This window comes from Channa argus, chromosome 6, assembly GCF_033026475.1.
Source record: "Channa argus isolate prfri chromosome 6, Channa argus male v1.0, whole genome shotgun sequence".
NCBI classification, from domain to species: Eukaryota; Metazoa; Chordata; class Actinopteri; order Anabantiformes; family Channidae; genus Channa; species Channa argus.
The window spans coordinates 25,555,996-25,573,923 of record NC_090202.1 but is presented as its reverse complement, the minus strand read 5'-3'; the positions used below and the strand labels follow the sequence as shown (position 1 = coordinate 25,573,923).

The following is a 17,928-nucleotide window of genomic DNA, read 5'->3' as shown; positions in this document are numbered from 1 at the left end:
AACCTGCCTCTTGAACAGATGCTGAATATTTGTCTGGCTTGAGAGAATTTGGTTTCTGAATTTTACAGTCACGGGAAAGAGTTCGTATAATGATCTAAAACTAGAAAAAAAAAACCTCACCACCTTTATGGATGCCATGTTAGTTTGTGCTTTAACGATGCAGAGCACAGGTCAAAACTTTATGACTTTCAACAGCGCAGAGATTTTAAGTGGAGCCATGACACTCAAATACTGCATGGACTAAAAAAAATAAAATAAATAGTTACTATTCCTTTTTATGTTATTGATAATGGATTAAATGTCGTGTGTGTAATAATAATAATCAGGACTAGAAACAAAGTACATCTGAGTAAACCTAAAGAATAATGGGAGCTACAGAGCAGTATAGTTGTCTCACTTTTGAACTTAACCTCTGCCTTCATCGTCATTTAATTAGAGCTTGACTGCTGGCCTCTTGGCGTAGCCCAGAAAGCTTTGGCCACTATTACTGTAGTCTTAAAATGTCAACGTCCCACTTTGTTCCCAGTAAAAAATAAAAAAAATAAATAAAAAAACCCCACAACAATTTGACCGTGTGGTGCCTGGCAGAAATGAAGACACATGTTCCATTTTGTCTGCACAATAAGCAACACAGCAGTTAAAAAAAAAAATAAAAAAAACCCACAAAGCAGATTATTCCAAACACATTTATTATAGGGATGTATTCACACACCTGCTGCTCCTCTTACAAAACAAATTAAAAATGGATTTACATTCAACTAAAATGGACAATTTTACATATGGATGTCAGAAGAGGCTTTTTCCCCCTGACATCCTGGACTTGCAGGGGCACACGGGTAGATACATAAACAGGCCTCATGTTCCAAATCAAGACATTCTTTTATATTAATACCTGAGACTTAATGGTGGGCGAACGTAGCCCAGAGATGAGTATTTTAAACGGACTATACATTATCTTTGTGCTAAAAGTTTGTGAATCAAAGCTGGGAAATGTATTGACATAATGATATAAGACTTGATGTTTGTAAATTTGGCAAAAGCAAGTCTGTGTTGCAGCTTAACATGTTGGTTTATTCTTTCTTGAACAGCAGTGATAAATTGCCTTTATCGTATTTCTGTCATATATTATCCATTCCTGATGTAGCTCAAACAGTCATATTTGATTTGTCATATTAACAAATATCAAAGGTGGTCAAATAAGTTAAACACATGGATGATGTCGGTTATGTTTTTGAAATATTGCCCCTAAAATTGTCACTAATCTACAGCAGAACTGTCAGAATGTGACAACTAGCTGTCAGAAGATCAACGCTTGAAACCTGAAAATGTGAAACATTCAAACAATGGAACAGAAATGAACCACAAAAAGAGCAAAAATAAGTCCTTGTTTATAGACTCACAGTGGAGACGCAGCCTTGATGGTCTTCTCTCACCGCCAAGCTAATAAAGCCACTGTTGTACGAGGAGAAGGAACAGCAAAGGTGTCAGACTAAGATGTGTAGTTCTCCTGGATGACATGTAAAGGAACTTTTTCTTGCATGATATTCAAGTCCTGTGCTGCACAGCTGCCTCACTTGAACCTGGATTATAAAAGGGAAATAGTAAAAATGAGCCTGATGAAGCCACTGCCAGGTTCATCTTTATTGGTGTGAAATCTCCCTAAGTTCTGCAGTATTAACTCCATTAAATAAAGAAGGAAATAATCAAAGATTTATGTCCATGTACAACTTGAGAGAAGCACATGAATGTGAAAGTGGATGCCTGGGAAAAAAAAAAAAGACAAATAAGTGATTATTGTTTTGGCTGATGTCTGTGGTCAAGAGAATAAAAGTAAAGATCCAAATTGAGGAGAAATATAAAGAGGGAAAAGGTGTTTTAGTTCACATGAGAATCTGTGGATGGTAAAAAAAAACAAACAAAACACATTTATGCTTTGCAGCAAAAACCAGGAACCCAAAATTCTTCATTATTTCTACAATGAAGATCAGTTGGACATCTCATACTTGCTCTGTTCATTGCACCTCTCTTGTCTATCAGCATCCTGAGATGTCTTTACTTTTGTTGCGTCGTTGGAAGCGTGTGTCAGCAGGGTCGAAACCCTGCTCCCCGGCTCCAAACAGAGCCCAGCTGGGAGTCTTGGCTATGTAGTCCAAGGCGGAGAAGCCTTGCTGTCCCTTGCTGTCCTCGTAGGCCTGATTCAGCTCCTGGAATCGCTCGTAGTCGATCCACGTCCACCACTCGCCATCCACCTTGAACTGAAAGCACACGTACAAGATTAGAGAGGTAAGAAAAGTAAAAACCAAAATGAAGAAAAAGAGAAATGTTATTTTTAGAGCCTACAAACAACCCAAGTGACGGTGCAGGTGATGGACAAAACAGCACGTCACCATTACATCTATTCACCAAATGGCCCTTTGTTAGATTGTCTGCAGATAAGTAATAATCAGATTTATCATATTATTCTTTTTTAATACAGTATGTTCTACAAATGCCTGCATAACTTATTACTACTATAAAGAATGTGAAGTTGATGTCACTCTGGAGGCTGAAAGGTGTTGTTGCAGTAGGTCGGTGCTGATGCGATAAGTCAGTAGAAGCATTATAACATGTAGTTATCATTATTAGGTTTTTCAAATACATTAGTACTGCTTGCTACAATACTTTTTTTTTTTTTAACTCCAGGTGGGGTCCATTTTCTTCCTCTTCATCGCTTGATGATATGCAGATAACCCAATCTCACTAGATTACGGAGCATCCCAGGTAACACAGTGTGATAAAACTTCACATTCTCTATTAGATACTGTAAATGGAAGTAAGATGCTTCTGCCACTTGCTGTAAACTTTAGTTTTTCCCCAAATGGTTGTGGATTTACCAACTGCACCTCATCTCTCTTCTTTGATCAATCACGGCTTTTTTTCCTTAGCCGTCCATCCTGCTAAAACGGAAAGGAACAGGTGGATAAATAGACAGAAGGGGGAGAAAGGACCTGAAAAGATTGTGAGAGGCCAACTATGCAAGAGAGAGGACAGCGGGGGTCTCTAACAACACTCTGCCTCTCTAAAACCGGTGAATAGCGTGACCTCTACTTTCCCAGCTCCAGTGGACTCCGTAACAGCAGATGCATGTTTCCCTTGTTGTCTGCAAAGGTGCAAAGACGGGAAAGATTGGCACCGCGATGTTTGTGACAGTGTGTAGCAACGTTTGATCGTTCAAATGGTCTCTGGTCAATGTAAAATCTCTCCTAGGTTTTGCTTGAGTTTTTTTTTTTTTTTTTTTGATAAGTTGTTAACTAGATGCAAAATGGCGCCAAGTTGTCACTGGGGACAACTGTTGTGCTTTTAGTTCTCAGCATTTAAAAACACTTTCAAGTTGATGGTTGTGTTGACCAGACCCCCTTTTGCGCACAGTGGATTGCTTTTTAAAATACGTACACTTACAATAACCTACAGCAAACTGCTTTTACGGCTGTCATTTGCACAGTGGGAGAGAAAAACACCATCATTACATCACCATCTTTTTCAAGACAAGACAAAGAAACAAAAAGAAAAAAAGAGACACAAAAAGTACTCAGGAAGGAGTAACATTTGAAAACTTCCCTGTTGGAGAAGTCTGCCCACTGTGTGAGTAACTGCATTAAGTGTTAGCCTTTACATGTCTTGTGTTTCCCTCAGCTTTAAAAAAAAATAAATAAATAAAATTAAACATAAAATAAACTACATTGAGAAAGGGAGGGAAAGAAAAGCTAAGACAGCTCCTATTGGGAGTTAATGTTTCTGGTAATGAGAAAAGATGATATTTGTTCAGCCAGAGTCTGTGCAAGCAATTTCAGTCTCTAAGCAACTAAACAAAGCTGGGCTGTCTGGGAAGAGAACAAAACGGGGACTTTGCTGAGGGCACTTGTGACAGCTTCTTCACTGAGCACTACAGAAGATGCCTTCATGCCACTGAGCAGCACGTTTAATTACAAATCAGCTGAGACCTACAGCGTGTGCAGAAGGTTTGCAGACCATCACTCGTCGAGCTACGCACAATACTCCGTAACGATTTCAGTCTCAGTTGCAGAAAAGCGTCCCCATGGCATGATCCTGTCAGCGTGTTTGACTGTAGGAACAGTTTTAATGAGGTGATGCTCAGTGGCCACTTTCCTCCACACGGTTTTTGCTTCTCGTGGTCTGAATTGTTTTTTTGGTGCTTCCTGGCAACCTGCCTTTGGTTTATACACTGCAGCTTCCAGCTTAAATATATGCAAGTTTGGCAGTGTTTTTTTTTTTTTTTTTAATTGGACTGTCCTCAGTGAGAAATGGGACTGAATGGATGCAAATGGAGAGAAGTCCCGAAGGCTGAAAGAGAGCACAACAAGGGAAAGAGGCAGAGATGCAAAGTAAGCAAACGGCCTATTGATGGGGGGCTCTCAGGAGTTAGAAAGGAACTAATGAAGATGATGTGTCAGTGCAGGGAGGCTCTATACCTGCCGCTAAAGAGTGATCGCGCTCACACAGCCCTGATGTCTTAATTAAACTTCATCAGAAAATGATATCACTGAAAGGGAACTTTGAGTTCGGAGGACTGTGAAAGCACACGTACACCCTCCACATGAGGCTTGTATGTTTCCCTGTGAAGCATTTTTAACTTTGCTGTTATGCAAGTTAACATTAAAACCTGCAGGACTACATATTCTGTATACTCCGGCTGAGAAATTCAGGACGGTGAAGAAGCTTAACTGCCGGATTATTGAGGACAGCAGTGTGCCGGCACAGATCCACATTTACATAGAAAACACAAAGAGGAACCCATGCTGAAGGTTCTAGATTTTGATTAAGCTTTTATATATATATATAAATAATAAGTCTCTCAAAAGCAGACATCTCCTGCCAAGTAGTGCTATTATGAGCTCTGAATTTTCATTCTGTCGCGCTGCAACTTTTAAAATGTATTTATTATTATTATTTATTTTTTTATTTATTTTTATTTATTTCGAATTAAGACATTTGCTCTAATTTTATTTAACTATAATAGACTTGATGGCCTTTCCTCTGGGTAATATAATAAATAGACAGGTTTACTTCTGTAACACACTGGGAAAACAGGAAGACAAAATATAATGTGCTGACAATACCGTGTGTATATACATGTGGATATACAGAAACAACATAGTGGGGAAAGATATTATTGGAGCGACGGTGTCTGGGTTTGAAACTGTGGCTGTTTTTTTTTTGTTTTTTTAAAGCTATTATAGATGCTTAAAAGGCCTGAGAGCAAAATACTGTTCATTCTTTTCACAGTGGCTCAGACTGAAGAATTAGTCAACAGGCAGAGAGATTCTGCCTCAGATCATCAAGCACTAATACTGCAGTCTGCATGACTAAGAGCAGGAAGTGGAATAACATGGAGACAATATGTGTATATTAAGAAAGACTGATAATTGTAGGTGAGGAGGTGCAAATAAATTACTGTGTCTAAAGTAGCTGCAGATATGGCCACTGTTATATTCTCACTGATGACAGAGAGATGGGGGGAAAAAAGTGGAGACAGAGGAGAGGGCTGGAAATCAGTTCACTAAAACACTGTCACATTGTTGGCATGTAAGAGGAAGAAAGTCAACAAGTAGATTTTTTTTTGTTTTTGTCTCAGGTAAGTGTGTCAAGAAAGTGGGTTTATACATTGGCCTGTGTGCTGGTTTTATCTCTACAATCGCAGAGCAAAAACCTGCAACAAAAGCTATGTTCCATAAAATAATATAATTTTTAAAAATTCAGAAAAATACAGGCACTGCCAACTTCCTGTTTGGACTAGAGTGGGTCAGTATTACAGAACCAGTATAGAGCCAAAATAAAACAGGAACTTTCACAATCACATCAAGAGTTCTAAGGGAGGAATGAACGCTGGAGACATTTTCCGACAGCCTAAGTGTTAAAATGATGACTTCAAGAGAGAGAGCTGGCGAGTTTTATGGAAGTGGATGAATCAGGTTAGGATCAAACATGTAGGTCCTGAATCTGCTCCGCTGCAGTTTTTTTCAAAGTTAAAAACTCAGTTATTTAACTTTCTTAAAATCACAAAGGTTCGACTGCTGTTAGCTTGTGTTGTAGTGGCTGGTAATCTTTCTGAATGTGCTTTATTTTTATCTAAATGAACAACAAAAAATAAAAAAAGCTTAATGGGGGATCAGATTGCATTGGTCAGACTAATGGGGGAAAAAAAAGCCCAGCCTGGAAGTGGAATGATGACTTTAGTTCTTTGTGGTTTCCTGTTGTTTCAAAACCACAGATTTCTGAGAAAAGTAACTTGTGCAAAGTTGTACATAAAATAAACATTTCATTTGTAGTGGAAACCCTCCGAAATGTACAATAAACAGCACGAGGCTGCATGCACCAAAGAGGGAAATCAACATTCCTCTAGAAGAACCTCCTGTAAATTCAAAAAACAGGATTAGGAGGAGAATTAGGAGTTGATGTGCTTAAACAAACTGAAAACACAGCATGTGTGTGTGTTTGATAGAGGGGTGTGGATGGCTGACTCTCAGAAAAGCGCCAACACAGCAATTAAATCACCATTCATTAATTACCAACGGACAGTTGCCATGGCAGAAGCCACCAGTGACTGAACAGCACTCTCATGGTTGCTTATTTCAAAAGGAGCCCAAACAGGAGAATAAATTACATCATTTATTTTTGAGAAATACCAATATGAAAACTAGGAGCTTGCTTTGATTTTATGAGCCGTCCAGAAAGCTACTTAGTAAACGGAAAGTAAACTGAAAAGAATCATCACATTAATCATTATGATGTGCAAAAGGATAATAGTGCAGCATCCACTCTCTGGGTTCAGAGAGCTGCAGCTCATAAATTATAGACCATTATATCCAATTAATATGTATGTGTCATCAAATTGGAGCGTATAGTCCTCAGTGAAATATACACTGGAACTAGTTTGACATCATGATTTAGTTTCTGTTTATTACTTGGATGTGTCAAATGTTTAAGCCTCTTCCTGTATATCAACACCAAAGCTGCAACTAGCAATTATTTCCATTTTGAATAAATCTGCAAATGCCCCCCACTGATTCATTTGGTCTATAAGATGCAAAAGTAGCAAGAAATGACCGGCATCATTTCAAAGGCAACCTTACTACTTGGAGTTAATCACTCTCTCTCTTTTGAACAATTACAAATTAAAGAAAAAGTTCCTCAAAGTAGGGCACGTTCTGCTAATGCTAGCAGAGCTCTAATCAACAGAAGAAAAAGCATTCTCCTTACTTTTCCAAGTAAAAAAAAAAAAAGAAGAAGAAAAAAAAGGCTGGTTAAGGTGCAGTTTTAACCAGCTCAGTGTCCTGCGTTTGATGTTGTTAATGTAAAGTTTTGTAATTCCATAAACTGATGCTCCATGCAAAGGACATTAATACTTAGTGAGGAAAAATCTTACAAAATATGTTTGGTGTTGACCATTTTCAATTAGTTGACCCACAGATATGTTACATGATTACTTACGAGCGTCTGAAACTGAGTTCTTACCTTGGTGTGTGCGATGAGCAAACAATTGGAGTGCTCGTGCTCGCAGGCAATCTCATACTGAGGTAACATGTCTGCCAGCTGCTGGACGAAGGCGACCACTTCCTGGTGCCAGGGGACGTTTGCCATGGTCAGACTGCTAGCAGAGCTTTCCCCGCAGTACGTCACGCCCTGGACACATGTAACGACACACACAAAAAAAATAGTACTGACAAAATCTCAAGTGGTTAAAGTCACATCCACCTGTAATATTTGCTGTATTTGTTTCTCATCAAGTCTCTATAGCGGGAAACATCCGCTGCTGCCCAAATAATAATGTGATGATATAAAAGAGCTGCCGCTACTTATTTGTTGTGGGAGTCTGGGATGTATCATGGATAAAAGGGTTTCACACACAGCCACAACTGCTTGTTATCACTAGTAAACTTCAGGCCGAGAACTTTATTTATTTAGCCAGTGAGAGGAATGGAGTGGGAAGTGAAAAGACATTTGGCCTCGGCCACAGAAATCAATCAAAGCTGCAGGCTTGAAGCGTTTTCCAATCAATAGTAGCAAACCTGCGCTGTGGTTACAAGTTATGAGCGAGGAGAAGCACTGAGAACAACAGTTGGTACAGACACTATTGACAAGTTGGGCTGGGAGGAGAAAGGTGTGAGGGAGACATGCAGGGAGAGTTTCAGGTCTTGTCTGGAGCGTTCTGGCTCGAAACCTGCTACCGATTCCTTCAGTTTGTACAAAATTACATTATTATTACTTTAAGATAAATTACATTATGCATTCTTTTGGCTGTACACGAGTGTTCAAAATAATATTATTAAAATAATATCATGGTATGTGCTTGCAGACCAGGAAGCTTTTTAGTTGTTTTCTAACTGTGGTTGTAAAGTGATGCACGAGGTGTCAAGCTTGTGTTAAAATGACGTTACAAATTTCCCCGGTGCTTCAGAAAGAACCAATGAATTGACATGAGTGTTTAAGATTACAACAGCAACTGAGGAGCACTACACTATAAATGTACATTTATTTTCATTAACAGAGTACACAAAACATATTTCCACACTCCAGATCACAGATCATACATCGGGATCCCTGAATTTATTTGGAAAGTGAAGCCATTTCTGCAGTAATTTCACAATATGACTACTTGAAAAAAATCACCTCACAAACACTTTTTTTATTTTTAAGGGATTAAGTTTGGAGACAGCAAAAAGGTGCGGCTGGGGGCTTGGGTAGGGCAGTGATGGTGGAGAGAAGTGATGAAAGACCTGGGTGTTATCAGTTTTGCCTGGAGGCCCACTAAATAAAGTCCAACTATCCAGGACTCAGTATGAATCACCAGGAACGGGCAATGGAGGACAAGGAATAGAAAAGAGGAGATGGGAAAAGATCCCCGAGATAAAATAAGGTAATGAATGCTGTTTCACTGAGAAAGTTATGAGTATGAGAGCGATGAATGGTACAAACTGAGAATCATTCACATATTCACTGAGGCGCAGTGTTGTGTAATGGACCTGTATGTGTACAGTATACAGCAGAGGTATTAACTGCATTTATTATGAACAGGAGACTCTTCTCCCTGACTTCAGTCTTTAGGACAGTGTCTCCCAACAGGCCAACTATGCACAAAACCTGGGGAGAAGCCATAAGGACAAGTTGGGAGACAGAGCATAACTCCGTTCATGCTTTACAACCGCACTAGTTCAGGACAGTTAAGAAAATGATTGTGGTGAAATATAAATGACAAATGGCCACATACTTAATTTACACTATTTATTCCACCAATGTTTTGACCATGACCGGTTTGTCTTTATTATGAAACATAACAATTCAACAGTATATGAGAGAATTCAATTGTATCCCTTTAGGCTATTATACTGTCATTACTGGTGCAATTCATAGATTATTATATGTGCAGCATTTTACTGTTATAGTTTTCAAGTTGAAGGTGGTTTGAGCAATTTTATTTACAGCTGGGCAGCACCTACAGTAATTTGTAGCAGGGCATTAATTGTATTATTTTATGATTTATTACTTATTGTTAAAATTTAATCTGAAGAAAACAGTAACTATAATTCTCAGATGATAAAAAACTCTAATATAGGAAACCATTCTGAGCTGTTCTGATGCCTCCATCTAACTCTGTCCTCTGCATCCTCTTCTCTCACACCAGCTAACTTCATGTCCTCCCTCACTACATCCAGAAATCTCCTCTTTGCTCTTCCTCTACACCTCCTGCCTGGCAGCTCCAACCTCAGCATCCTTCTACCGATAAATCTCCAAACCACCTCAATCTGGTCTCTCTGACTTTATCTCCAAATCATCTAACATGAGCTGTCTCTCTGATGTCCTCATTCCTGATCCTGTCCATCCTCGTCACTCCCAAATAGAACCTCAACATCTTAAGCTCTGCTACCTCCAGCTCTGCCTCCTGTCTTTTCTTCAGTGCCACTGTCTCTAAGCTGAACAACATCTCTGGTCCCACCAACGTATTGAACACCTTTCCTTTCATTCTCGCTGATACTCTTTTATCACACAACACACCTGACACTTTTCTCCACCCGTTCCAACCTGCCTGCACTCGGCTCTTCACCTCTTTTTCACACTCTCCGTTGCTCTGAACCATTGACCCTAAGTACTTTAAGTCCTGCACCTTCTTCACCTCTGCTCCCTGTAACCTCACGTTCCCCCTGGGTCCCTCTCATTCACACACATGTATTCCGTCTTGCTACGGCTAAGATTCATTCCTGTTTTCAAGAGCAGACCTCCACCTCTCTAGATTTTCCTCCACTTGCTCCCTGCTCTCAATACAGATCACAATGTCATCCGCCAACATCATAGTCCACTGAGATTCCTGTCTAACCTCATCTGCCTCCAGAAGTTACTAATCAACCAGAAATAATTAAAATTCTCTGGACTCTCTGATTGGAAGGTGGAGGACTCGCAGTGTCACCAGTGCTGTTCTGTAAGTCTAACTTTACTGGAGGTGCAGACAAAGAAAAGCTCTGCACTTGAGATTTATTTCTGGTTAAAAAAAACTAAATATTAAAAAAAAGATACACACTGCAGTTTCGGGTGCAGAACTTAAATACATTTACAGTTAGATTCCACATTTAAATTAAACATATAGTTAAGGCTGGGTAGAGAGAGGAAGGTTACAGTAGTTCGACTGAAGCTATAGTGAGGGATCAGAGGCAAGTTAAACCTATTGGTGGAGTACTGAGATGCCCAATCACACAATAGTGAACAGTAGCACTGTGAAGGGTAAATTGCTAAGGCAGAATCTTGTGTGCCACATTAGATGATGGACTAATAATTAAAGGGTCATTCACTAAAGTGTTGCGGTTCGTAATGGTGGACATGCACACACCCACGCAATAAATCACTGTTTCAGATCTACACTCTATATTAATCAAATGCATGGTCAACACTTTACAGGCCCTAATATCTAAAATATTCTAAGCTTTATTTATGACAAAGCCTTTATAACTGGGCCTTTCTTTGTGTGTTGTCTTTGATGAACACTGTTGTGACCACTATCTGGTATAATATGGAACTAAATAGAAAAGTCCACATTATTATCAGTGTTGAAGCAATTGTGCTCAAACCTGGTGCTAATACCAAAGCCCCACATCAGTCAGCACTGATGGCTAATTTGAGAGCTGACGATATAATAAAGCGACTCATTCTATCATACTGTCACCAGTCCATCCTGGGACAGACTAATTACTGGGCTGATGATGATAAAGTCGATAACTTGCCTAAAGCTCGGCAGTCAGACGGGTTCATCTGTTCAGTTAAAGTAGGAAGCAAAGTAGAGGACAGAGAGTTAAGAGACAGAGGAGATAACTAAGGGATGAAAGATAAGAAAGAAATGAGAAAGACAGATAAGAGTTCACCCTGACTGTGAACCTTTACTTGTGCCAGTGAGGCTGCTTAAATAAATTATTGTAAGCAAGAGGCAACGCTCTTCCAGTGATATTCACTGTCCTGAAGGTCGAAGTTTGAGGAAATAAAATACTTAATACAATTTGTAAAGACAGAGAGATACATCATCATCTACTGTGGACCTGGGTACTGGATTCATTCCAGTTCAAAGGAGAGTATAAAATATAAAAATACAAAAAGTACAAAGTTGTTTTTGATTCGTTGCACAGTCTGTGCATTGTCAAGGATGTGACATGTCAGTGCGTGTTTTATTAGTAATCACCATTATTGCTTCCAGGAAATAAGAAAAATACCACCAACTGCAAAACAAGTTGTGCATGAACAAAGTGGAAAATATGATTGGATTAACATCTCAACTTCCGTGTAAGGCACATAGCAAAATGTTATAGACACCTCTGATTACCTGTCCAATCTAATTCTCCCTGATGTCTCGTTTGTCCTGTGCTCTCTCTGAAATAATGAAATGACACAGTGGCTCAATACAAACCCCTAGAAGAAATCTGTAATTTAAAATATCTAACCAAGTCTCAGGAAAAAAAAACAAACCTGATTTGGAAAAGTGCCTTAAAAAAATCTAAACCTCTGTGTTGCTTAAAGAAAGCTCATAATTCCTTAAGTAGCAATGAAACACAGCATGTAAGCAGATAAAATTAGCATTATGTAAAGGAAAACAAGAGAGGAGATGGAGATGTGGATCCCTTAACTGTCACACAGCTGGTCAGAATCATTTTTGCACAGATGGCAAAAGATTGTCTTGACATTTACAACACGTGACAAAGTTGAAGGCAAATGCAGATTTGAACACGGAGAACAGAAAGACAAAGACCAAACGGCAGAGGAAAGCAAAGGGAAATGAGCTGAGGGTGGGTAAGTCTCTACACAGCAGCGTACAGGAGACAGGGGACCATGTACTATGAGGAGGTCGGTCAGTGGGTTGCTGTGGCACCTTGTGTGTGCCCCTACCTGCCAAGCATTTCTACAAGGAATACACACATTTAAAAATGGAAACCCACATTTTAATAAACAGCTCAAAATAATTTTAAAGACAAACTAAAAAACTACACCCAATATTCATTTGAAGTGAAAGAAAAACCTAATGTCACACTGTCTGAATAGCTGCACCTTGCTGCCCCCCAACAATACTTTAATCAGGCTTAAACAGAAACATGTCAGGCTGGTGATATTTTTCTCTGTTATACAGTAGCAATAACTTTTGGTTTCACAAAAACAAGCCCAACTCTTCTCTTTGGCGTTTAGTCTGTCCATCCCAACATCAAAATAAATTAACAAACACAAAGACATGCTTTTAATCTTTCTGTCCATGACCGGTGGGCTTTTTCTTTATAGCAGTGTTATCCAAAAGAACTGGTTCCTGTAAAGCGCCATGTCCTGTATGACCTGTGCCGATGCCAGAACCTGTCAACAGCCATTTTTGTCAGAACAAATCGAGTCAAAGCCGCAACAGACAAAAAAAAACAATTCTCCCCACCACAGCAGGTTTTCTGCTTACATATGCTACATGTTTACATCCATCCCCCAGGAGCATAGTTCCAGTCTCAACTGTCATATACATGTAGTTCATCTCTGTTTGATGGCCTTTGAATGGATGCAAAGCTAAGTCAGTGGATGGGCAATGTATGGAAACTGACGAGACAAAAACAGCTCATCCACATACACACAAGATAAAGTAGTGGGATGACTGATGACCTTGTTAGTTTTAATGTGGGAGCACACTGCCAGGCCAGCAAGGCTCACAAAGCCCTTCATTAAGGGAAGACTGGGAAAATGGTTTGGTTTTCCTCCACATGCCTTCACCCTACGACTGCAGGAACCCCTCATTATAGTAACGGCTGCCATGTCTCATTATTTTGTGTGGAAATTGTGTGCACCGTTGCATTTTTCTGACGGTGCTGAGAGTTTGGTTTGTGCACCTGGTGGCTAAAGATTTTGTAATGAAATCAGCCAACCACAGGATGCATTTTCATTTTTAATACAAACCTACTGTAAGCTGCAAAATCTACAACCATGCAAAATTGTTGCTTTGATTATAGCAACGTTTAGCAACAAGTTAGTCATCCACATGTAAGATTTTGTGATTGCCTTTTGATTTCACTTTTGCATATTCAATATGTAGCGAACGGTAGTTGTTCTATGCAGATCTAAACGTTCTCTAGGTTGTGTTGAAACTTGTTTCATTTAGTTTTAGTTTAAAATGGTTTTAACATGAGTTCAAAACTCACTTATGGGAGATGCAATGTAAACTGCTCACTCATAACCTGTAAATACTATTACATTGTTGGTTACAAATACTTAATTATTTCTCATCTCCACCTCTTTCATATACATAATTATCTTTTTTGTGCCTTTATCTTTTGATAATTACCTCATTATCCCAAGATAACAGAACAAGAAGAAAAAAAAAGACTTAAAAAAAGAATGATATCATTCATGGGCATTCTCGGCTTTCGTACATAGCTATAAGCACTTTGTTATAGCTGCTCCACTGTGCTACTATCAGCAGAGGAAGAAAAACACCACAAAATGGAAGAGTCAGTTGCTACTGGGTGATACTCAATATCTCATCTTCCTCTTTCTCTCCCTCGGAAACGATGGCGGCTGTCAGGAAATCTGGAACTACACCTACACTATATGCTTTGTCAGGTAGGTGTCCGACCGATGAATAAACTTCAGACAGTCGCTTACTGCACAAGTATTTCAGTAATTTATTTAATAAACTAATTGAAAATGTGCAATACCATATAAGTACCATAAATTGCTTGACATTAAATATAAGTAGTATATACTGTACATACAACCATGACAGCACTGAAAAACAGTTATCTTAATAGTTACCTACCTGCTGTACCTAATTCTCATTTAGCTAACCACACACCTGGGAGCTACACAAATCCAAAGCTTATTGTGGTTTATTTTAACATGAAGAAATAGGTCTGATTGAATTTGGTTACTGATTGGGACAATTCTCATAAACTTTTAAAAATAATCTTGTCAGTGCTCTCTGGAGGACAAACTGTGTAAAAGCAAGATTATTTGTAAGTTACATCTATGGGGCCTGGTGGGATCAGTGGTAGAGCCTTGGGTCAGGATGCAGAAAGCTGTGGGTTCGAATCCCAAGCCCGGATAAAAATGGTTAGGAGAGTTACGGCAGGAAGAGCATCTGGCGTAAAAGCTCATGCCAAATCAACGTGCGGAACACGTTCCGCTGTGGCTATGTTTCATTGCTACTTAAGGAATTATGAGCTTTCTTTAAGCAACACAGAGTTTTAGATCAGGCACTTTTCTAAACCACATTTTTTCCCGAGACTTGGTTAGATTTTTTAAATCACAGATTTCTTCAAGGAGTTTGTATTGAGCCACTGTTGCATTTCATTATATCCGAGAGAGCACAGGACGACCAAGACAGCAGAAAGAATTCGATTGGACAGGTAATCAGACAAGCCGAAAGCTGTTGCACCAAACGTGACTGGCCTTTCTGTACGGCTGCTTCCTGTGACTTGGAGCACATCATAACAGCAGATTATTAATAATTTTAAGTACATGGCACAAGTAAATGGCTTGATGATTTTGAAAATGATAAAATGCCATTCACCTTCACAGTGACCAGATCGGTCCAGATCAGAAAAGTCTGGACCGATGTGTGAGACGGTGGTCTCAACCAAATTTAACAAAACAAAAAAAATTGATCAATTATGTTTTAGTTCTGTTCATTTATCCATATGAGCCAAACTTGGCTGATAATATTTGTTTACAACATAATTTACTGCCTTTGCACTTATCCACTGTTACGGTGTCATTCAGTGACATACATCGCCTGTTCTTTTGCATTTATAATAGGATGTTTAAGACGGGGGACAGATATATGGGAACTCACCTGTCTAAACCAATTAGTTTGCACCCTTGTAGTACAATGGAAACAGAATGGAACTGAATCTCAGCTTTGGTTGTCTTTAAAGACTTCAAAGATCAGGGCTCCCTCTTATCTGTGTCATCTGAGATGTAGAAAATGAATGGTGCTGGCCGGATTTTTGTAGAGTCTAGGCACTGTTTAAAAGAAACCGAGGAAAAACGAAACCATTCCACTGCAGGTTTGAGTGGAAAGCAGCAGGAAAAATGCAACAAAGGATGAATTTCAAATTCCATACGAGTATAGTGGTCAAAGGCGCCATTAAACAAAAGAAATCATTAAAAAAAATAATAATAATAACTGAGCAAAGAAAGGATTACACTGTGTTTTAAACTAATTTCAAAGGCCACATATCAACAGATTTGAAGGAGCCTTATAGGGAGAAGTGCTCAGTGCCTTAATGTTTATTGAGAAAAGCTCACAATAATTAACAAAAACTAATTGGATCTGGCACAAACAAAATAACAATCCTACTACAGCATGATAAGGGGACGACAGAGAGTAAACTGACAGTCACACCCAGCAGAGAAGCAAACATTCCCCTTCTGGTATGTACTCTAGCTACTAAAAGGTACTTAAATGCTGTAAGCATTGTGTTTGAGGCAAAATCGATTATACGAAACACACAAACTACACAAACAACAAATGTGTGATGCATTTAGCAGGTCACAATACAAAGAAAACCAGAATGAAAAAAAGCAAAAGGAGGATTTTAATTTAGCCTTTTACTATGGTGAAGATGGTTCTCCCACTTATATGTAAGGAGAGCTGCAAGCAGCTGTTACTACTACGACTAATACTATATTCTATTACCGAGACTGTGCGACAGTTTTCTTGTGGCTGAATGAATAATGAACACAGACTCGGGCAAGTTTGTAACTATGACAACCACTGCTCAGACTGCCACCAGGTGCCCCCTCTCATACTATTAATACCATGCCCACCAAATGATGGGGATAAGGTCAACGTGATGCGCAGCCCAGTATTCCAGTAAATTAGCCCACTCATCTGGTAACTTATATAAATGGACAAAAAAAAAAAATCTGGAGAGAGGAAAGCTGCGGGGTGTTAGCCTAACAGCAGCGTTGGTGTTCAGCACAGAATAAGTATAGATGCCATTAAGACATGTCAGTCTGATCAGTGTCTTTTGTGTGCTTGTCCTTGGGTAGAGGTTAAAAAAAAAAAAGAATCCAACTAGCTGAATCCCTCACCAACAAAGGCTCCCAGACACTGAGTCATCTACTGTCAATGTGAATATTTCATAGGTTAAACTGACATTAATTTACCTGCATGCAAAGGACTCTGCAATAACAAAAGCTTCAAATTATTTAGTGAAGTCTTGATATTTCGTTTACATTTTAAATAAAGCAAAAATCGGAAATGATACATATGATCAGAGTATAATAATCTGCTTATCTGTTGAGCTCCCTCGGTGCCAGACAGACGAGTGATGATTTGCTAACATTTGAAATATTCAGGTTTATCTGGGGCTGCTGAACTATTTCAATACAAATGTTCTCCATTCAAATTTCACCTATTTCTATGTACTCGTTTCCTCTTAGCTGGAAATACAGCCAGGCTATTGTTCTGTCACACAATTTCTCTTACAGAAAAAGTAATGGAAGCGGGGCCCTTGCTAATATTTCCTTTTAAAGGAGTGACGACTGTAAAAACCACCTGGTGGCCGGTGTTACTGATTCATTTGCTTTTAGAAAACCCATTCATGAGGAGCAAATTTGACAGGAGTTGCCATTAGGAAGATTTACTGCAGACACGTCAATGCTCAGTACGGATAAAAGTACAAGTAGGAAGAAAAATATAAAGTTAAAACACAAACCATATATAATACTGCGGAGACCTACCTTGACCTCAACGAAGTCTGGCTGCCCCAAGGCAATGAGCTCAGAGTACGCCTGCATCTCCTCCACGTTCCAGGCCTTCACCAGCGTCAGTCTGTACACCGTCCTCTGTCTCTAGAAGAGCAAGACGGAGTTGGGGATTGATCACAGAGGTCAAGCGTGAAATGCAGAGCATAAATGTATCTCGTCTAATTTTTCTATACACTAACAAAACAAATTAAAAAAAACAACCACATTCACTCAAGAGAATTCATATTTGCATCAAGGGAAATGCGGAGCAGAGCGTGAAGTGCACATAACATAACGACCCTTTCCTTAATGGATATAAACATAAATTAAGCTGGAGCTGTTCAGGCTTGACAATATGATACATCTTCTGTTTTTACCTATGCTGCTCTTGTTTTAATACCACATTGGGACAGTAACATCCTACAACCATGTGCTGTGAGCGTTAGCTGTGTGCAAATTGTTTACACAAGTAAATAACAACGTTTCTAAGACGTGTTTCACTTTTGTATAGATATTTTAAGGAAACATAAGCCTCTATTTCAGTTAAAAAATTGTAACTGAATTCATTCTCAAATAATATAAAATCACATATTGATCTGTAATTGAAACCCTAGATGTTTGCCGTTTTGAATGAGGTGGTCCAATCAACATCAACACCAATCAACAATGGAAAAGTTATAA

General features: G+C 39.1%; 1 protein-coding gene across 8 annotated transcripts in view; it reads right to left on the bottom strand.

Annotated features, from left to right (window-relative positions):
- Window positions 1–885: 885 nt before the first annotated feature.
- tyw1 (tRNA-yW synthesizing protein 1 homolog (S. cerevisiae)) overlaps window positions 886–17,928 on the bottom strand; it is a 45,484-nt gene continuing 28,441 nt past the window's right edge. For 2 of the 8 annotated variants that reach the window (XM_067507902.1, XM_067507903.1), the window contains exons 14-17: window positions 17,242–17,352; window positions 7,513–7,680; window positions 2,057–2,255; window positions 886–1,580 (exon numbers count right to left, since the gene is read on the bottom strand). In XM_067507902.1, the coding sequence (XP_067364003.1) occupies window positions 1,546–1,580; window positions 2,057–2,255; window positions 7,513–7,680; window positions 17,242–17,352 (513 nt within the window). In that variant the 3' untranslated portion in view covers window positions 886–1,545. Of the gene's footprint in view, window positions 2,256–7,512; window positions 7,681–17,241; window positions 17,353–17,928 lie in introns of those variants that run through there. The other 6 variants (XM_067507905.1, XM_067507909.1, XM_067507906.1 and 3 more) reach the window with 5 other exon arrangements.